The sequence below is a fragment of the Plecotus auritus genome (genome assembly GCF_963455305.1).
Source record: "Plecotus auritus genome assembly, chromosome: 8".
In the NCBI taxonomy this organism is placed as follows: Eukaryota; Metazoa; Chordata; class Mammalia; order Chiroptera; family Vespertilionidae; genus Plecotus; species Plecotus auritus.
The window spans coordinates 175,815,298-175,836,665 of record NC_137782.1 but is presented as its reverse complement, the minus strand read 5'-3'; the positions used below and the strand labels follow the sequence as shown (position 1 = coordinate 175,836,665).

The 21,368-nt window shown below is 62.0% G+C and overlaps 2 protein-coding genes across 2 annotated transcripts in view; one reads left to right on the top strand and one right to left on the bottom strand.

The window, feature by feature from the left end:
• The window catches only part of TPO (thyroid peroxidase), a gene marked incomplete at its 5' end in the record, with an annotated part of 445,236 nt that overhangs the window by 93,574 nt on the left and 330,294 nt on the right, over positions 1–21,368 (top strand). The gene's annotated exons all lie outside the window — the stretch shown is intronic.
• Positions 1–21,368, bottom strand: part of PXDN (peroxidasin) — a 62,443-nt gene that overhangs the window by 23,505 nt on the left and 17,570 nt on the right. Inside the window, exons 2-7 of the mRNA XM_080684991.1 lie at positions 10,520–10,591; positions 9,520–9,591; positions 5,724–5,795; positions 3,886–3,957; positions 3,066–3,137; positions 633–802 (exon numbers count right to left, since the gene is read on the bottom strand). Of these exons, the coding sequence (XP_080541117.1) occupies positions 633–802; positions 3,066–3,137; positions 3,886–3,957; positions 5,724–5,795; positions 9,520–9,591; positions 10,520–10,591 (530 nt within the window). The remainder of the gene's footprint in view (positions 1–632; positions 803–3,065; positions 3,138–3,885; positions 3,958–5,723; positions 5,796–9,519; positions 9,592–10,519; positions 10,592–21,368) is intronic.

Genomic DNA, 21,368 nt, shown 5'->3' with positions numbered 1-21,368 from the left:
GCCCTAAGGCCCCCCCCCCCCCCCCGCTCCCCCTGGCCCCACAACCGCTGGCCCCGCCTTGCCCTGGCCCCGCCCCGCGCCAGCCCCACCCCCCGCCGGCCCCGCCCCCCGCTCCCTGCACTCCACCCAGGGGGCCTCTACACCCAGGCCTGCCAGGGAGCGACAAGAAGGCGGAGGCAGCGCCCCTCATTCTGCTGCTTTCTGCGGGGCCTCCAAGTAAAACTCGGTTTATTAACAAACGCCTTCAGCCAGGCCGCTGTGGCTCAGCAGTTGAGTGTCGACCTATGAACCAGGTCACGGGTTCGATTCCCGGCCAGGGCACATGCCCAGGTTGCTGGCTGGGTCCCTTGCAGGGGGCCTGCAGGAGGCAGCGGATCAATATTTCTCTCACTGATGTTTCTCTCTCTCTTCCTCTCTCTCTAAAATCAAAAAAATGTTTTTAAAAACGGTCTATGAAAAGGAACTACTTTCTCACAGACACAACAGAGCAGGGCTTCGCCCCGAGGCTCCTCCGCAGGCGCCCCCCCCCCCCCCCCCCCCCCCCCCCCCCCCGCCAAGACCTGACTCTGGGGACGGGCCAGGGGCAGCGGAAGCCGGGGCCGGGCATGCCCACCCCCACGCGGCTCACTCACCACAGTCCAGCTCTTCCGGGGTGATGGTGGCCACCGACCGGCCCTGGATGCGTCTTGGGTACTCGCAGGTGGCCGCTGCCTGCGCGTTCCCTGACCTGGCGTAGGCCTTCAGCAGGTCCGCCAGCCACAGGATCTCACAGTCGCAGTGAAGCGCGTTGGAGTCCAGCCGCCTGCGGGAAGGAGCGGTGATACCCCCCGACCCCCGGCCCTGCACCCTCCGTCGCAGGCACCGTCATCGCATTCTCTCACTGCACCCCTGAACCACCCCAAGGTCGGGGTTCAATTCTTTCTTGTTTTTTTTTTTTTTTTTAAATCATGCACATTCTGCAGTGAAATCCTACTTTGTAGAGGGCTGTCTTCATTATTCTGTTGGTTAATCCTCACCTGGTGTTTTTTTTTTTTTTCCTTGATTTTTTTTAGAGAGTGGAAGGGAGAGGGCAAGACAGAGAGAGACACGTCGATGTGAGAGAGACACGTCGATGTGAGAGAGACACATAGACGGGTTGCCTCCTGCACGCACCCCAACCAGGGCCGGAGCCTGCAACCAAGGGATGTGCCCTTGACCGGAATCGAACCCAGGACACTCCAGTCCGCAGGCCGATGTTCTCCAGGGGTGGGCAAACTTTTTGACTCGAGGGCCACAATGGGTTCTTAAACTGGACCGGAGGGCCGGAACAAAAGCATGGATGGAGTGTTTGTGTGAACTAATATAAACTCAAAGTAAAGGAGCGGAGGGGAGAGCAAGAGAACCGGATAGAACAGCCGGATCCGGCCCGCGGGCCGTAGTTTGCCCACGGCTGGGCTAGGGCTAGGGTTTATTTCTGAATCCAGCTCATAAAGCAAAACCTCAGAGAGGAGTTTTCCTGAACGCTGCTTCCTGGCACAGGGAGGGGTTCCGTCCACCCGGAATGTCCACGGCGTGTGCAACACAGCCCACAGGTGAGACGCCGCTGCTACGGACAGGGGGCGCCACCACGTGGTACGGCTGCTGGTTACCCAACAGGTGTGGGGAACGGACGGGAGGGGCTCATCATGAAACCCGCTCAGGCAGGTGCCGCGTGGCTCACCGAGGAGGCGCTCAGGGGTCCGGAGCTAAGGTGCGGGGAGCGTGGGGTCACCTCACCATTCTGAGTCCCCCCGCCGGGCCCCCCGAGCCCTAGGCCTGGGATGTTACCCCCCCACACACCCGCCACCCGTCTTTCCCTGGACACAGGCTCTGCGGGAACCGTGGGCAGAACTGGTCCTCTGCCTGGATGGTCATTTCTCTGATGACCCCCATGGTGGAATGTGCTGGCTCCCCAGGAGGAGACACAAAGGGTCCGGGGGGTCTGCAGGTAGGGGTGAGATGCCGCCCAGCAGGCATAGACCTCGAGCTCGGTCCCCCCATCAGGACACCACTCCCCCGTGCTCGGACCCCCAGGTGGGGAGGCTGCGGGGATCAGAGGGGGGGCACGAACGTGCCAAGGCACCTGCCTGGCTCCCTCGGACCTGGCGGCCCCTCAGAATGGCAGGTCCTCTGCGTGTGGGACGGGCCGGGGCAGAGCTGTGGACCAGCTGGTGAGGGGCAAGGGATGGAAGCCCCCCGAGTCTGTGCTCCCCTCTGGCGTCTGGGGTGAGGACGGGCCTCAAAATCTAGGCGTTCATAGACGGAGCAAAGTCGGGGAGCCAACGGGGCAGAGACGAGAGGAGGAAGATTGAAGGACTAGCTCAGTCTGAAGCGGGCTGGGAACAGAGCACATTCCTCACCCCGTGGGCCGGCCGGCCTGCCTGCCTGGGCTGTCAGGGGCCCCCATGGACGGTCCTCGGCCTCTCCCCTATTTATCCTGCCCTGGGCAGCATGCATCCTGTCTCCCCCCCTAGAATGTGAGTTTTGCTTTGGCTGCTGACTGCTTTCTCCTACAGCATAAAATAATAAATGGTGATGAAAGTCTGTCTCATCTCTTCCGTGTGGTCCGCTGTCCTGAAGCGCTAGTGACCGGAAACACGGCCTTCAAGCCGAAAAGGTTAAAAACACGTGTCGTCAACTTTTCCCATCAGGACGGTCGCTCCCTGAGTCTATTATGAGGAAGGACTCGGCGTGAGAAAGATTACGTTAGAGGCCTGGAGAAACGGGCCAATCTCGGTCCACTTCACGTGTTTATGGACGAGCTCCCCTGAAGGCAGGCATGGACCACGGAGCAGGGGATCCTCACAGACTGACTTTATTTCCACGGAGGGAAGAGGCAACATGAATTAAAATCAAGGCGAAGACCCTGAAATGGCTTTTGAGATGCCTTCTCCCCCTACTCAAGAGATAACCCATTGCCACACACCCTGGGCCGTCCCCTTAGTAGGTCCCGTCTCCTAAGCTGCACCCGGACGCAGCCACACACCTCACCACACCCAGGACGGAGGAGCGGGCGTGGGGAGCGCAGAGAAGACAGCACAACTTACAGTCTTTTCATGGATTCCAAGTGGTTAAACGTCCCCGGGACCAAATGTGAAATTCGGTTGTTGTGTAAGAACCTGTTGAAAGGGACAAGAACCTACTTGTAAAAACACATCTTCGCGGTGCGGAGATGATCACAAGCAGTCGAATCAATCTGCTTCTTGAATCCCAACGACTGCGTCTGCTCAACGCTAACGAAATGAAGAGCGGGCCCAGGAAAGACGTCAACTGTTTTCCCGTCACCTCCATGTAAAGAGAATACCGTTGGTCCTGCTTCGCAACGGCTGGACAGACGTTATACCAAGGGCATCTCAGGTGTTCTAACCGACAATGGCCTCAACTCCATCACAGCAGAGGGCTGTGCCCATGGCCCCGCCCCTTCCCTTCCCACCAGGCCCCGCCCCCACCCTAGCCCCGCCCCCACTCTAGCCCCATCAAGCCCCTCCCCCTCCCTGGCTGGCCTGGCTCCACCCTCACCCCACGAGGCCCCGCCCCTTCCCAGCCCCGCCCTCACGCCATCAGGCCCCGCCCCCACCCTAGCCCCGCCCCGCCCCTGCCCCGCCCCATCAGGCCCCACCCCTTCCCAGCCCCATCAAGCCCCTCCCCCCTGGCTGGCCTGGCTCCGCCCTCGCCCCATCAGGCACCGCCCCCACCCTAGCCCCACCCCCACCCATCAGGCCCCGCCCCTTCCCAGCCCCACCCTAGCCCCATCAAGTCCCTCCCCCTCCCTGGCTGGCCTGGCTCCGCCCTCGCCCCATCAGGCCCCACCCCCTCCCGGCCCTGCCCCCTGGCCCAGAGGGGTCCGTCAGGACAGCAGGCACTTACAGCCTTTCCAGCTTGGGCAGGTGCTGAAAGGACTCGGGGTCCAGGGTTTCTATCTGGTTGAAGTGCAGGTATCTAGAGAAGTCAAACAAGAAAAACCATTTTAATTAGATTTTCAGCTGAAATTTGTTCTCTAAAGTCATTTCAAATGCATACGTCAACAGATGATTCTAGAACTAGAAAGGCTCCATACACCTGCAAACTGGGGCTGACTCTGTATGAGAACGGACAGGGACACTGGTCAGACACCCCGGCCGCGTTCCTGTCACACCTGGGAATGGAGGGGGGTAATGCACGCTCACAATACCTGGACCTCTCAGGTCAGTGTACACACACGAGTGTGTGAACACCATCATTCCAACCTGCCACCTACACGTGGATTCGGGGGGCGGGGAGCAATGTTCATGCGACACCGTCAGCGACAGAAGCCACTGGGGAATGGCGAAAGGAAACGGCCCGAGTTCAGTGAGATAATGTGCGTCCTCGAATGTCTCCTGATGAATTACAGGGAGCACCCAGCGGTCGTATTCTTTGCACGTAAGATGTCTCCTGATCTTCCTGAATACTGCTTTCCTCACTTTGAAAAGTGGGTTGTTGTTTTTTTTCCCTGAAGTCAAACACTTGCTTCTGCTGGAGGCCCTCCTGGACACACGGCAAGAGGGGTCCCCCTGCCCCAGGCGCCCTCCCCACCGAGCACACGTTTTAAACGCCAGGTCCTTCCCAGACGCTTGGACAGGCAGCCGTGACGACACGGCACCTGCGGTCCGGGGCCCGTGTCGTGAGCACCAACAGAGGGAAGTTTCTCCAAACTCACCCTCCATCGTCAGAGACGCCTTCTCCAGATCACTAACTCCGGGGTCACCACCTCCCCCGCCCGCGCCCTGTCCTGCAGGCGCCGGGTCTCCCCGGCCAGCTCCCCAGGACACCTCAGACGAGTGACTGAGTCTGTGAGGAGGGTGAGGCGGGCCCCAGGGGACCTGCGGACCTCAGGCCTCCGGGTCCAGAGCCAGGTCACCACCCCTCCTCTCGCCTCTATCACGGGGCAGCGCCCGAAGGAGCCCGAATCCAACAAGAACCTCCCACAGCCAGTTCTGGCTCGATTGGGTAAGTGCTTCTTGGGCCACCTGAGCCCGTGTGTGGTTCCAGGCCGCCCAGCCCAGCTCCACCCAGAGGCCTCGGACCTGCCAGTCGCACACGCAGCCCGGGCCGTGTGCAGGGCGTGAGGCTGCCACGGCCGACAGCTGCCTCCTCTCCCCGGGAGTAAAGCTGACCACACAGAGCTCCTGGAACCGCTTCAGCTCAGGGGCCAAACGGGACCAGCCACGCCGACTGGAAAAACTGCTTTTCCCAGGAATTCTCCTCAAAGCGGAGCTGCTGACTGCGCAGCCAACAGGAATATTCCCGAGAGCCAGCCTCCGCGTGCACGAACCAGAAACACGTGCAAACAGCGCGTTCTCCCCACGGCAATGACATCATCTCGGATGCACAAACAGGAAACGGGACAATGACAGCGGCTCCCCCTCCGCAGGGCCCCACCCTTGTCCCCGAAGGACCTCAACTCGCTCGAACCAATTTGCACGTCTGTCTCTCATCCACGCCGGGGGCACCGGGGGCCCGGGGTCGGTCATTCTCACGGTCTGTATCCCAGTGACGGGCACGGGGCCGGGGCCGGGCGGACAGATAGTCACGTGGCCGCAGGAGGCCAGCGCGCGGGTCCTGGCATGCACGTGCCCCCACGCCCACACGCACAGCATGCGTCATGCACACAGCACGGGCCGCTTCCCTGCGAGGGCGCGGGCGGGAGCCCCCGGAGAAGCACAGGGCACATGCGGGCCACTTACAGTTGTTCTAAGGAGGAAAGTCCCTGAAAGGCTTGCCTGTCAATCGCCTGGATCTCATTCTTGTACAGATAGCTGAAACAAGAAAGGGGGCGTTAGCGGCTGAGGCGCCCCGCGCAGGGACTGCAGACTCGGCGGGCAGGCGGGGCGCAGGGGACACCCCGCGGGGCGTGCGGCTCCTCCCGTCCCCACCCAGGTTCAAGGGGAATCGGTGAATCCAGGGGGAGCTGGTCCACCCACACCTGCCTCTTCAGAAAAGTTACAGGTGGGCCTGGCTCAGGGGGTGAGCGTCGACCTAGGAACCAGGAAGGAGGTCACGGTTCGATTCCCATCAGGGCGCAGGCCCGGGTTGTGGGATCCATCCCCAGGGTGGGGCGTGCAGGAGGCAGCCGATCCAGGATTCTCTCCCTTCGCTGGTGTTTCTCTCTCTCCCTCTCCCTGCCTCTCTGACGTTAATAAAAATATATATATTTTAAAAAGCCTTCGGCTCGGGAAGGACAAACCGCGTGGGGTCTGTCCGCCTGTCTCGGCTCCCAGCACAGCCCTCCTGCTCTGTGGTTGGACCTCGGGGAGCCCCAGAGCATGATGGGAACTAGGGGAGTCCTGGGCTCCAGACTCCTGCCCCGGGCGCTCCCCCAGCGCTAGGCCGGCAGGGCAGGGACCCCACAGCCCCCTCCTGCACGCTGACCTCCCCGTGGGTCCCGGGACCGGGTTCCCACCCACCCACTCCGCCTAACAAGTGACATCGGCCCCGAAGCTGCAATACGGCACTTCGCTTCCAGAACAACGTGTCCAACTGCCTTTCAATGAGCCACGTGGGGTGCAGGCCCGTTAGACTGAGCCCGCGCTGCTGCCTCTAACGCTCTGCCGTGGTGGCCTCGCCTCAAACCACCAGCCGTCACACACACCGCCAGCACGCCGGCCCGTGGCAGCCCGTGCCCACAGCAGGGGCCGGGGCCCGAGGTTCCCGGGCCAGGCCGCGTGGGCCGACCCCGGCTGCCGCCTGCTAGCTGTGTGGCCCTCCTGCCTCCGTTTCCTCCCCGTGAAGCAGACAGAACGGCCGTGCCTGACGGGGTCACTGCGAGTAATAAACAGGCGGGAGGCGTGCACACAGCCCAGCGGGCGGCCTCCGGGGTGGGTGCGAGTTACGGTCCCGGACGAGGGGACTTCTGGGCCGTGTCTTCAAAACAAAACGAACACCACGCGACCACCGGTTTGCGTGCACTTTCAAAAAAGCAAGAAGAGATGGCGCAGCCGGCGTGGCTCAGCGGCTGAGCGCTGACCTATGAACCAGGAGGTCGCGGTTCGACTCCCCGTCACGGTCAGGGCACAGGCCCAGGTTGCAGGCTTGATCCCCAGAGGGGGGCGTGCAGGGGGCAGCCAAGGAGTGATTCTCTCTCATCGTTGATGTTTCTCTCTCTCTTTCCCTCTCCCTCTCTGAAATCAATACAAATATATATATATATTTTAAAGAAAGCGAGAGTAAGGAATCCTGGGAAGGAGTGCGTACACACGTGGACCGGGCCTGCACGGTGGTTAGAGCACTGGCCCACACTGAAGGGTCGGGGGTAACCTGGTTGCGGGTTCGATCCCGGGCCCGGATCGAGGCCCATGTGGGAGGCCACCCATCAATGTGTCTCTCTCACATCGATGTGTCTCTCCCTCTCCCCCTCCCTCCATCCCTTCCACTCTCAAAAATGAATGAAACGTATCCTCCCGTGAGGATGAACAACAACAAACAAGACAGACAGACAGACAGACAGAAAACACCTGGACCAAACTAACACGGCAAACGCACGTCAGCAAAGACGCTGGGACGTCGCTGGTTTTCACAGGACCCCCTTCCGAGAACCCACTGCAGATACGTCTCGGAGCGAACGCCGCCGTCAGGAAGCACTAAGGCGCAAAGGCTCTGCTTCCCGGAAGCCACTGGGGTCCCAGCAGGTGGGGATACTCCCCGCGGACACACACCTCAGCACTGACTGACCACGGCAGAAGCAACGATACGCTGCAGCGACGTCTCGGACACTGAGGTCAGTTCCCCGGCCCCTCACTCGGTGCCTGTGCCCACCAAACATGCTCCGTGGGGGCTCGGGGACCCGGGAAGGAGGCTGGGCCTGGGAGCGGTGGAGAGCAGAGTCCCCGGGACCCCTTCCGCCACGGCTCATGGCTCATCCTGCTCATGATCCCCCCCACCAACCCCGCCCCGCCACCAGGGCCCCGCCCGTCCCCACTCCCGGCGCACGGGGGAAGACAGAGGGAAGCAGCTGGGGCAGGAGCCGGAGAGGGCGGCCAGGGGACAAGGTTTCAAAGGACTCTTGGAAAGAGGTGCAAGTGAGAAGCGAGTATCCCCAGCTCCTTCACATCAAATACATTTGCCAAGTAAGTCACACATTGCTCCTAAGTAGCTCACACTGAATGCACAATGAAAACACGTTACACACACCGTGGGTGCTGCTCTCCGAGGTAACAGAGCAAAGTCACAGATGAAAAGGACAAAGATAAACAGAGGGCCCCCCTCATTTTAAAAACGAGCCGTCAGGGTTAGTGAGGTTCACAGAGAATTAAAAAGAATTAGCACGCTGCGCCGAAAGGGACGAAGACACACATCTACCCGTCACGCTTTCGAGTATCGTCACCGAAGAAAATGTATTTTAATAAACAGAGTTCCAGTTAGCTATGCAGTTAAGAACCACTGACATCTAAAGTCAAAAGTATTCCAGCCCGGCCGGCCGACGTGGCTCGGCGGCTGAGTGTCGACCTAGGAACCAGGAGGTCACGGGTTCGATTCCCGGTCAGGGCACAGGCCCGGGTTGCGGGCTCGATCCCCAGTGTGGGGCGTGCAGGAGGCAGCCGATCAGTAATTCTCTCATCATTGACATTTCTCTCTCTCTCTCTCCCTCTCCCTTCCTCTCTGAAATCAATAAAAAAATACTTTTTAAAGATCATCCTTAAAAACAAACAAACCATAACACACCGATTCTAACACGTACATCAACACCAACAACATGACATTAGACATCGACATAACTTAAAGGTGCTCAGATTCACGTATAACATAACCCCCCCCCCCCAAAAAAAAGAGAGATCTCTCTCTCGTGAAAATAGCTCTATTCAGAAAGGTAGCTGAGTTCTAAAAGAATGCTTTTGCCCAAAGCACGTGACACAGACTTCTAATCTGCCAGACCAGGAATGTGCCTGGAGTGGGTTTTCTCTCCTTACAATTTCACAGCCCCCGAGGCAGGAAAACAGGGCTTCCCCGGAGGTCATACCCCAAACTGCAAAACCCACAGGGGCAGGCCCCAGGTCCCCCCTAGTAAATTAACTGCAATCTATTTCCGAATCTCCCCCCACAGCAAGGAGAGGTGAAGACACCTGGAGGCGGGCGGGGAAGTACCGGAGCCGACATTCCGAAGGGCTCACGGCCTCGCGGAAAGCCGCTCCGTTCTGAAAGCTCCCGTTCTACAGCCGAGAGGTCGGCCGCTCCCGTCCCCGTCCCGGTGGTGGCCCGCCTCTGCCCAGAGCGACTTCCCGAGGCCCCGGGTCTCAATTTCACTCAGCCCGCTGCATTTAAGGCTTAGTAGCCAAACACAAAGGTAACAGCCCTCCATCCTCAGGACAAGGCAATTACCCGCCCCCCCCCCCGCCCCGCCCTCAAATTTCAGTGTCCTTCTGAAATGAGAGCTCTTTACAGGGGGCGTCTGCACAAGAATTCACAGCGGACGAGTGGAGCTCCGGACTGAACGTCCCACCACGAATGACAGACGCTTCGGGGCAGAGAGCTGAGGGCTCGACTTACAGATACTTCAGGTTCTCCAGGTCCTCAAAGGCCCCGCCCGGGATGCTCTTGATCTGGTTGTTGTTGAGAAGCCTAAGAAGGGAGGCTTCCGTCAGAATTCAAAACGCACGCTCCTCAAGCGCCAGGAGGGACGTCCCACAGCCTTGGAACAGCTACCTCTGGGTGTGCACCTCGGCCAGGACTGCGGTCACCATGGGAACATGGGGCCTTGCCACGCGCGGCCGAGGCAGGTGTGCGAGGACCGCAGGTGTGTGAGGACCGCAGGTGTGAGAGGACTGCAGGTATGCAAGGTGTGAGGACCACGGGTGTGAGAGGACCACAAGTGTGCAAGGTGTGAGGACCGCAGGTGTGTGAGGACCGCAGGTGTGCGAGGACCACAGGTGTGCGAGGATCACAGGTGTGTGAGGATCACAGGTGTGAGAGGACCGTGGGTGTGCGAGGACCACAGGTGTGTGAGGATCACAGGTGTGAGAGGACCGTGGGTGTGAGAGGACCACAGGTGTGTGAGGACCACAAGTGTGCAAGGTGTGAGGATCACAGGTGTGTGAGGACCACAGGTGTGAGAGGACCACAGGTGTGCGAGGACCCCGGGTGTGTGAGGATCACAGGTGTGTGAGGACCGCAGGTGTGTGAGGACCCCGGGTGTGTGAGGATCACAGGTGTGTAAGGACCGATGTGCGAGGACCCCGGGTGTGTGAGGATCACAGGTGTGTGAGGACCGCAGGTGAGGATCGCAGGTGTGTGAGGATCGCAGGTGTGTGAGGACCCGGGTGTGTGAGGATCCCAGGTGTGTGAGGATCACGGGTGTGCAAGGACTGCAGGTGTGTGAGGATCGCAGGTGTGTGAGGACCACAGGTGTGCGAGGACCCGGGTGTGTGAGGACCCCAGGTGTGCGAGGACCGCAGGTGTGTGAGGACCCCAGGTGTGTGAGGATCGCAGGTGTGCGAGGACCCGGGTGTGTGCTGTGTCCCTCTGGCCACGGGTGGGCGCTGGGACTTACAAGGTGTTCAGGTTTCTCAGCTTCCTGAAGGCTCCGGGCTGGATCTCTCGGATTCTGTTAAAGCGAAGATCCCTGTGAGGAGAGGAAAGAGATGCGTTGAGAGACACTGTGGCCACCACCAGCTGCTCCTTGGTAAATACCCAGTTCTGGAACAGTGAGCAAGTGCGCTGGCCAGTGGTTAGACCCGTCAGCCTGCACATCGGAGGGTTGCGGTTCGATTCCCAGTCAAGCACTTGGGTTGCAGGTTGGAAGCCTGGGCTCGGCTGGGGCACATTCAGGAGGCAACCAATGGATCAATGTTTCTCTCTCTGTCTTCCCGCCCCCCTAGGGACACCCGGTGGCAGGTGAGGGTCAACAAAAACGGAGCCACACAGCTCACTCCTCAGACGAAGCCCTTCTTGCTGAGGCCGCTTCACACAGGCTCTGTCCCTGAGTGGCCGAGTGACAAGGTCACCTTACAGGAGTTTAAGCCATTATCCTGGGAGATGAAATGACACTAACACCCCCCGCCCCCCCGCCCGCCCCATCCGCCTCGGCCGGTTAACCCCCTAGAAACCTGATGTCAAAGTTTTGGGGTAATGAACACAGGCTCGCCCACAGCTGCTCAGTCTGTGCACCTGAGCACCGCCCCCCCCCCCCCGGGGCTCCTGCACCTGTGGAACCCCCCTCAGGCCTCCTGCACCTGAGCAACCCCCCCCCCCCGGGCTCCTGCACCTGTGGAACCCCCCTCAGGCCTCCTGCACCTGAGCAACCCCCCCCCCCCGGGCTCCTGCACCTGTGGAACCCCTCAGGCCTCCTGCACCTGTGGAACCCCTCAGGCCTCCTGCACCTGTGGAACCCCCCTCAGGCCTCCTGCACCTGTGGAACCCCCCTCAGGCCTCCTGCACCTGTGGAACCCCCCTCAGGCCTCCTGCACCTGTGCAGCCCCTCAGGCCTCCTGCACCTGTGCAACCCCTCAGGCCTCCTGCACCTGAGCAACCCTCAGGCCTCCTGCACCCGTGCAGCCCCTCAGGGCTCGCTCCAGGACTGTTCTGAGCTGGAGCCCTTGCTGGCGGCTAACTGTGTACAACGCTTCCTCGGTGAGTGTCTCGGAACCACAGAGCCCATTCAGCGCCGAGTGGGGAAGAGAAGGCGATGCCTGGTCTCCACCTGTCCTTCCTAACAGGTGTTTGGAGGTATGTGGTTCCTGTGCCTGGAGAGACCAGCGGTCGACTTTTCCGGGACAAAGGAAGGCCCTGAACTGCCCAGGACGGACCGGAGCGCGTGACGTGTGGACACCGAGACGGAGCTGCCTCTGGTCCAGCCGCACAGGACACGGGTGCTTGTAGGGCCCTCCTCGGGCAGAGCGCCGGGCTCAGATCCTGGGCCCTCAGGCTCCCGGACAGAGGCACGCACGGATGTCTGTGTGCCCCTCCTCCAACTTGAATGAAAAGTTAACATTTTAACAAGTATGGACGTCTTTGCAAACGCACAGAAAGACCCCTTTCTTCATCAGCCTTAGATAAATTAAAGTTCCGCTCTCCTGTGTCCAACCCCATCCAACAGTCCAATGGAGACCATCACGGGTTCAACGGCGGCCCCCAGATTCTCACGCTGCGGTCCCACCCCCGGCCCAGCATGTGCCTTATTTGGAGACAGTCCTGAGCCAGCGGATCGAGTCCCAATGAGGTCACCAGAGCGGGTGCCGACCCATGACTCCCGTCCTCGCAGAGGGGACCCGGAGGTGCCCGTGGACACGCACCCAGACACAGGAATGGCCGGCGACCACCAGAGGCCGGGGGAAGGGCCGGAGCCTTCCTCGCCGACGCCCGGACCTCGGACACCCAGCCTCAGCGCCGAGAGGCGGTACGTTTCTGTGTGCATGAAGCTGACACGGCCCTGGGGCAGCGTCTGGTCCGAGCCACGGATGCGTTCGCCTTAGGCCGTGTCCTGCTCGGGGAGGCGGTATTTCTGAGCCCATCGTGCGAGGTGCAGGCACGGCTGCCATTTACCATGTGATGACAGGCTCCTCCCACGCGTGTCTGCGTCACGGACCCCGGAGGCCTCGGCGGAACATGCTCTGGGCACTTGCTCCCCTGGGGGGTCCAGGTCCGGGGAAGGGGCGCCCTCTCTGCACACCCCCCCCCAGCACCCTCGCCGTCCGCTTGTGTGATGATACCCGGGAACACGCTCCACCCCTGTGCTGACACGTATATCTTCAAACAGACGCATGTATATCATATCGGGAGCCGTGGGAGTGGCCCCACTGGGGAGGCACTGACGTCAGGGCCCAACGGGCAGCCTCCTCGCGGGAACTGGAGCCCGTTACCGGTGAGGAGAGAAGAGCCGGGCTTCAGACACACCCCCGTGCAGCTGTCCCCGGGGCAGCCCAGCGTGGGAGGTGAGAGGCTGTGTGACCCGCACCGTGGGACATCGGGGTGTTGTGACCCCAGGAGGCAAGAGGCCGTCTGACCCCACTGTGGGACATCGGGGTGCTGTGACCCCAGGAGGCAAGAGGCCGTGTGACCCCACCGTGGGACACCGGGTGCCTGTGACCCCAGGACGTAAGAGGCCGTGTGACCCTCACCGTGGGACATCGGCGTGCTGTGAGCCCAGGAAGCAAGAGGCCGTGTGATCCCACCGTGGGACATCGGGGTGCCTGTGACCCCAGGACGTAAGAGGCCGTGTGACCCTCATGGTGGGACACCGGGTGCCTGTGACCCCAGGAGGCGAGAGGCCGTGTGACCCCCACGGTGGGACACCGGGTGCCTGTGAGCCCAGGAGGTGAGAGGCCGTGTGACCCCCAGAGAGACAGCTGAGGGTCTGAAGATGCCATGGACAGGGAAACCAACAGTCCTTCCACATGTGAGCCCCAGACTCACAGTCAGGCCTGCAGCGTGCAGAGCTGCTTGTCTCCTGAGTGAGCTCCCGCCCTGTAGGAAGGGTCAGGAACGTGTGTTCATGTCGTCACGGTGACAGTTCTCCTAAGCACGTGTTTTCAGTGGGTCCCCTGATGTGCAGCCACATCATCCCCTGGGAACTTGTTAGAAAAGCAAAACCTGAGCCCCACCCCCACATCTTCAGAATCAGACACTCTGGGGGCAGGGCTGGGGAGGGTTTGAATATTCTCTGCGGATGAAGCCAGGTGACACCCACTGCTCTTCAGTAACCTGGGGAGGCGGCCCTGTGTGCCCGTGTGACTGCATGTGTGTGAGAGCATGTGGACAGAGGGAGGCCTTGGCACATGCACACACCCGTGAGCAGACACGGCCGGCAGGCACTCCTCCCCGCTGCTCCCCCGCACATCCACCCTCAGCCCCTTCGCACGACTGACAGGTTAATGCCAACATCGAGCCTCTCCTTTTAAAGCCAACTGTGCAGTCGGCCGGCGGCTCAGCGGGTGAGCGTCCACCGTGAGCCAGGAGATCCCGATTCGAGTCCCGGTCAGGGCACAGGCCCGGGGAGTGGGCTCGATCCCCAGTGAGGGGTGTGCAGGAGGCAGCCAATCGGTGGTTCTCTCTCATCACTGATATTTCTCTCTCTCTCCCCTCCTTTCCCTTCCTTTCTGAAATCAGTAAAAAAATTTTAAATAAAACCAAGTGTGCAATTTAATCCCCATCATTTTTTTTTACTTTTAAAACGATGGCTCGTGTGCCTGGCAGACCCCCCCCCCCCAACACACACACACACACACACACACACACACACACTAAGGCCTCGGGGAGCCACGGCTTCCTACTCCACATGGCGCCTGGCTCAGCAAAGAACAATGGAATCGCTCTTTCACAACCTAATAACCACTTCCACCCAGAACACCAACGGGACAGAAAACTGCCTTAAAGGCAATAACGAACAAGCGTTTCGGAAACGCTCCCCCAGCTTGTCCCCACGCCCCAGTGCCCCCTCCTCTCCAGGGGACGAGGGGCTCAGGGCCGAGTGTGGGGACAGGGAGGCCCCAGCCGTCCTCTGCACCTGCCCGTCGGCCCCCAGCCGTGCTCCCGCCCACCAAGGCCAACAGCCAGCCAGAGCTCTGAGGCGGCCCTCCAGGGAGCAGGCCGTGATGAGGCCCGGGGGGTCGAGTCTGATTCTAGAAAGCTCCAGGAAGGCGCCAATGGGATCGCGAGCTCCCGTGGACGGCGCGTCACTGAGAGAGCCCCCAGCCGAAACCTTCCTCTGCACCGCGGGCGGAGCCCAGGAGCCCTGCCCCCTTTCTGCCTGAGCTGGGGAGGCCATCTCCCCCAAACGCAGGCCCCTAACCCGCAAAGCGCCAACGACGGTGGTGACCCCCGGTGCGGAGGAACCACAGAGCGCTCGGCCAACACCCGCGGTGCCCGTCATGAGCAGCCCCGTGGGCGGGAGGACCCAGCGCCGGGGCCGCGCAGGCGGACGGGGCGACCAGGACCACGTCTGGATGCAGCAGCAGCAGCTGCTCAGAGAGGCCCGGCAGCACAGGAAGTCCCTGGGGACGCCTAGAAATCACCATGTTAGGGCAAGGCCACGGTGAAGGCCACGGCCCACTCCACTTTATCCGGCCGGGGACGTGACCACGGAAACGGGGGGCAGGGGCGGTGCTGGGGGGTGGGGACAGGCTGGGTGCATCAGGGGGCTGGTGTTGGGGGGAGGGCTGGAGGGGGGACAGGGATCCGTGAGGAGGAATTTACTCGGGCAAGACCAGGAACCTGCCTGCCGTCGCCCCTCTGCAAGGGGCCGACCGGAAAGGGGTGGCCTGGGCTCCAGACCCCGTGGAGCAGCGGGCGCGCTGGCTCCGCGCTGGCTCCGCGCTGGCGGGATTAGTTCTCTGGACGCGTCCCTCCAGCACAGCTGCTGACCTGCAGGGAGGGAGGGGGAGGGAGCCCACAGCCACCCTGGGCCCTGAGCCAGATTCCCAGAGCCAGTCTCCAAACCAGAACCTGGCCTGGCCGGCGTGGCTCAGAGGTTGTGCGTGCGCTGACCTATGAACCAGGAGGTCACGGCTCAAGTCTGGGTCAGGGCGCATGCCCAGGTGGCAGGCTCCATTCCCGGGGGCCTGCCGGAGGCAGCCGATCCATGATTCTCTCATCACTGATGTTTCTCTCTCTCTCTCCCCCTTCCTCTCTGAAATCGATAAAAATATACATTAAAAACAACAACAAAACCCAGAACCTGGCCTGTGTGCATCTTACACTGAAAAGCCAGGCGGAGGCTAGATGGCAGGAAGCTCCTTCGGGGGACGTGTGTCCGCGCCCCCGTCATGGCAACATTTGACAGAGCAAACTGCTCCACCAGAAAAAAAAAGAAAAAAAAAAAAGGCTGGGAAGAGGCATGGTGTGGGATGGAGCGTCCAAGTTCAGGTTTCATTTCCATGTCAAAACCACAGTTCAGCTGAAGCCGGTGTGGCTCAGTGGATAGAGCGTCGGCCTGCGGACTGAAGGGTCCCGGGTTCGATTCCGGTCAAGGGCATGTACCTTGGTCACGGGCACATCCCCAGTAGGAGGCGTGCAGGAGGCGGCTGATCGATGTTTCTCTCTCATCGATGTTTCTAACTCTCTCTCCCTCTCCCTTCCTCTCTGTAAAAAATCAATAAAATATATTAAAAAAAAACAAACAAATAAAACCCACAGTTTATCACAGGCCGGACGGCAGCCGTCAGGGAGCGAGACGCCGCAGGGATCCGAGTTCCCGCCCACGCTCCCGGGCGCCGGCCTCTGGGCCTCCTTCCACAACCACACGACTGGGCCAAGGTTCACTGATCAGAAACAGTCGCCAGAGGGACGAAGGCGACCCTGGCCGCCGTGGCCGAGTGCATCCGGCAAAGCCTTCAACGGGCCGGCTTTCGGGGAGGACGTCCGGCTTCTGCCTCTTCCTGGAGGGGCCGCTTTCACGCATCTCCCCGGGCGGAAGACTCGGAAATTTGTGCACAGACACGGCACGGCACGCCCTGTTCCCCCGACAGGTGGGGGAGCAGCAACCGGGGCGAGTGTCTGTCCTGGGACCAGAGCCCTGGGGCTCCCTCGGGACCGCGTCTGCCAGGGCTCGGACTCCAGGGCTGGGCCCCCTGCCAACGGCGCGTCTCAGGTGCCCCCCACCCCCCCGTTCTCAGTCCTTTTCTTCATACTTTGCCTTTGTAGTCTGGGGGCCCCGTGAGGACTGGGGGGCTCTGTGAGAACTGGGGGGCCCCCTGTGGACTGGGGGGCTCTGTGAGAACTGGGGGGCCCCGTGAGGACTGGGGGGCTCTGTGAGAACTGGGGGGCCCCGTGAGGACTGGGGGGCCCCGTGAGAACTGGGGGGCCCCCTGTGGACTGGGGGGCTCTGTGAGAACTGGGGGCCCCCTGTGGACTGGGGAACTTGGTGGCTCTGTGAGGACTGGGGGGCCCCGTGAGGACTGGGGGGGGCCCCGTGAGGACTGGGGGGCCCTGTGAGAACTGGGGGGCCCCCTGTGGCCTGGGGGGCCCCTGTGGACTGGGGGGCTCTGTGAGAACTGGGGGCCCCCTGTGGACTGGGGGGCCCCGTGTGGACTGGGGAACTTGGTGGCTCTGTGAGGACTGGGGGGGGCTCTGTGAGGACTGGGGGGCCCCGTGTGGACTGGGGAACTTGGTGGCTCTGTGAGGACTGGGGGGCCCCCGGAGGACTGGGGGGGGGCTCTGTGAGGACTGGGGGGCCCCGTGAGGACTGGGGGGTCCCATGAGGCTGCTCCCTGCCCCCCACCAGAAGCAGCAGGACTTGCAGGGGAATCGCAGAGGCAGCAAACTCCACCCGCCGGTCTCGGCGCGCCCTCCTGCCCCGGTCCTTGGGGACCCTGGTCTGCGCCAGGATGGCGGACGCTCAGGCATGTATCACCCCACGTGGGACAGCCACACGCGGCTTCATCAAGTTTCTCCAATGAAAAAGCCAAGGGCAGGTCAGCCAAGGAGAGGGGAGCAGGGTCCGCCGAGGAGCACGGGTCTCCGTCAGAGGCCTGGCCGACCGGGCACAGGGGCCGGGGAGGGACGATGACGGCCCCTCCACGTCACCCCGGATGCGGCCAGAGCCCCACCCAGCAGCCGCCCGGGCCCTTTGGGGACATGGGCAGGTCCCGCTGTGCGCACGCTCGAGGCCACCGTTCCAGGACCCGCCTCAGCCATGAGCTACGCTCTCCCTCTCAGGGGCGGAGCCGCCAGCGTCGGGCAGGAGGTGGCCGGGGCCACCGGGCGCAGAGGGGTCGGTGCGCTCCGGCCTCCGCGAGAAGGGCCGGGCCGGCAGAGTGAAACGGTCTTGGATGTCCCAGCCGAGGAGCTGCCCGCAAGCTCCTTCCCGGCCTGCTAACGACCACACGCTGTAACAGCGCGGCCACAGCTGGACACCTACTCCACACACTGCTTCTCGGCGACATCGCGGGACCCAGGGGCCTCAGGGACCGGGCTCCCCACCTGTGCTCAGGGGGCAGGGAGACGGGGACAGGTGGGCGGGGGCCTCTGCTGGATGCCCCCAAGTGCACTCTCTCAGGAAGTGGTAACCAGACAGGCCCCAGGGACAGGGCCCAATGGACAGGGCCGGATGGACAGGGATGGATGGACAGGGATGGATGGACAGGGAAGGATGGACAGGGAAGGATGGACAGGGAAGGATGGACAGGGCCGGATGGACAGGGCCTGGATGGACAGGGATGGATGGACAGGGATGGATTGACAGGGATGGATGAACAGGGCCGGATGGACAGGGAAGGATGGACAGGGAAGGATGGACAGGGATGGACGGACAGGGATGGATGGACAGAGCCGGATGGACAGGGCCGGATGGATAGGGACAGATGGACAGGGACAGATGGACAGGGCCGGATGGACAGGGATGGATGGACAGGGATGAATGGACAGGGCCGGATGGACAGGGATGGATGGACAGGGATGGATTGATAGGGATGGATGGACAGGGATGGATGGACAGGGATGAATGGACAGGGCCAGATGGACAGGGCCGGATGGACAGGGACAGATGGATAGGGACAGATGGACAGGGACAGATGGACAGGGCCGGATGGATAGGGATGGATGGACAGGGATGAATGGACAGGGCCGGATGGACAGGGAAGGATGGACAGGGATGGATTGATAGGGATGGATGGACAGGGATGGATGGACAGGGCCAGATGGACAGGGCTGGATGGACAGGGCTGGATGGACAGGGATGGATTGATAGGGATGGATGGACAGGGATGGATGGACAGGGCCGGATGGACAGGGATGGATGGACAGGGCCTGGATGGACAGGCCCGATGGTCAGGCCCCGGTGGTCAGTGCAAAACCAGGAGTGAACCCCATGTCTGTGTGAACCCAGGGCCCAAACAGGGTCCCTCTGGGTCACCAGGGGACACCCCGGCCCACGCAGCGGCTAGCTTCCTGCCCGTGTGCCATCACCCAGAATCCCACACGGGCCGTGGGACGAGGCGGCGGCCTGCCACCTGCGATGAACTGTCCCCTGTTCTGGTGTCGTCTCCCCTCCTGGATGTAAGCACCATGACCCCAGGGCCCCGCCGCCCCTCCAAGCAGAGTGGGGTCCATCTGCTACCCCTTCCAGCACCCACACCCTTCCAGCTCCACCCCCCACGCCCAGACAGCGACCACCCTGCGGCCACCCCGTCCCCAAGGCTGGCAGGAAGGTCTCCGTGGCCGCCACCAGATTCTGTCACAGCCAAACCTCTGCCGAGGGCGGCTCAGCAGGGTTAGTGGGTGAGTGCAGCTCAGAAAGCTACGCCCTCAGGGAACATTCCTCATCTCCAACCGTTTGAAATGGACTGGCCTGGCCGGTGCGGCTCAGGGGCTGAGCGCCGACCTATGAACCAGGAGGTCACAGTTTGATTACTGGTCGGGGCACATGCCCGGGGTGTGGACTCGTGCAGGAGGCAGCCGATCAGTGATTCTCTCTCATCTGTCTCCCTCTCCTTTCTTCTCTGAGATCAATAAAAATATATATGTATAAAAAAAAAAGAAAATGTCTGATGCAGACGGAGCTCGAGGGCCAGATAAACCAGGAGCGGCCACCGGTGGCCCAGCCCGGCGTCTGCATGAGGGAGCCGAGGGAGGCGCCGGGTGCTGGCGGGCACCGAGCTTGCCCCGCTGTCCTGGGGGTCACCCACTCCCCGACGGTCAGTTTCAGAGACACCGCGTTCCAGGCCACGTGAGCCGTCCCGTGACGTGCCCCCCCCCCACCTCCGCGTGAACATCGGCCGATACTCCAGGCACACGGACCCTCTGGGGCAACCCACGCTCCTTCCGCGGCGGCTCAAACACCAAGTCAGCACTTTCCTGCTTCCAGGCAAAACGGGGCACCGGATTCAAACCAGACTTTTCCCAGTGAGTGTCCTCCGTCCCAGAGGCCCCTGTGCAGGTCGATCCGAGGACACACAGGGACGGAGGCCCCTCTGGTCTCGGGGACACACAGGCAGGAGCAGAGACCACGGCACGGACACGCATGAAACCGCTCTTCCCACTGAGTGTGTGGGTGCAGCACAGCAGCCTCGTCTAATGAGAAACAGCAGGTGCCGGGGCGGGCGGGTCAGAGCCTGTGGCCACGGCGCAGGCCCCAGGACGGATGTGCGGCCCCACAGGCTGGGCCTCGCCGATCCCCTGACAGTCCCCAGTCCTCAGTCCAGCGCCAGGGCCTGGAGGCCACAGGCCGCAGCGTGAACAGCCCGGGTCGGAGGTGGGGCAGCCCCGGTGCTGGGCCGAGGCCGCGGACACACAGCTGGGCCCTGGCCTCCCACCCGAGCAGGCCTGGTGGGCTCCTGCCCATCCAAGGGCCTCTGTCCTCCGCACCGGCCGCCGCTCCCACGACCCTGGTCACACTCCGCATGGTCCCCTCGGCCAGAGTGGTCCGAGGAGGCTGAGGGCAGGGACAGAGGCGGGTCTGGTATTTATTTATTTATTTATTTATTTACTTTTTAAATAAATCTTTATTGTTCAGATTATTACAGGTGTTCCTCTTTTTTTCCCCCATAGCTCCCCTCCACCTGATTCCCCACCCCACCCCATGCCCTTACCCCCCGCCACTGTCTTCATCCACAGGTGTAAGATTTTTGTCCAATCTCTTCCTGCACCCCTCACACCCCCTTCCCCCTGAGAATTGGGATTTGGCATTTTAAAAAAATATACTTCTATTGCTTTCAGAGAGGAAGGGGGAGAGAGAGAGAGAGAGAGAGAGAGAGAGAGAGAGAGAGAGAGGAACATCAACGATGAGAGAGAATCATGGATCGGCTGCCGCCTGCAGGCCCCACACTGGGGATCGAGCCTGCACCCCGGGCATGTGCCCTCCTGGTTCCCAGGTGGATGCTCAGCCTCTGAGCCACGCCGGGGCCGGGTGACCTACCAGGGCCTCTGCCTGCAAACCCGAGCAGGAGGCGTCCCTCCTGCGTCCCCCACTGCGGAGACGCGGGCCGAGCTGACGGGCCTGCAGGGGCTCCTGTCCTGCCCCCCCACAGGCTGACAGCAGCTGCCCAGCGGGAAGTCTGCCGGGTCCCTCCACAGCTGCCCGCTCTCAAGGCCCCTTTGTTCTCACCCCGAGGCCTGGGACCGTTTGCAGGCCGTCAGCCGGGCCATCGGATTCCAGGGCCTCAGCCGGATTCCAGCGCGGTGACCGCATCCCCAAGGCCCAGGGCACATACACAGCCTTCACGCCACACCCGGGGTCGCAGCGAACTCCTGCCGGAGACCGGCTCCCACAGCGGCCCCCCATCGGCCCAGTGGGTGAAACGCGGACTTGGTGGCCGCCCTGCTGACAAGGGAAATCCCCCAAAAGGCAGAGTCTCCTGGGCAGGGGGGAGGCGGGGGGGCGGGGAGGGAGAGCACTCCCGGGAAACCGGGCCCACAGGTCAGGCCGACCCAGTGACCGGCAGTGACAGAGGCAGGTGCCCGAGGGCTGG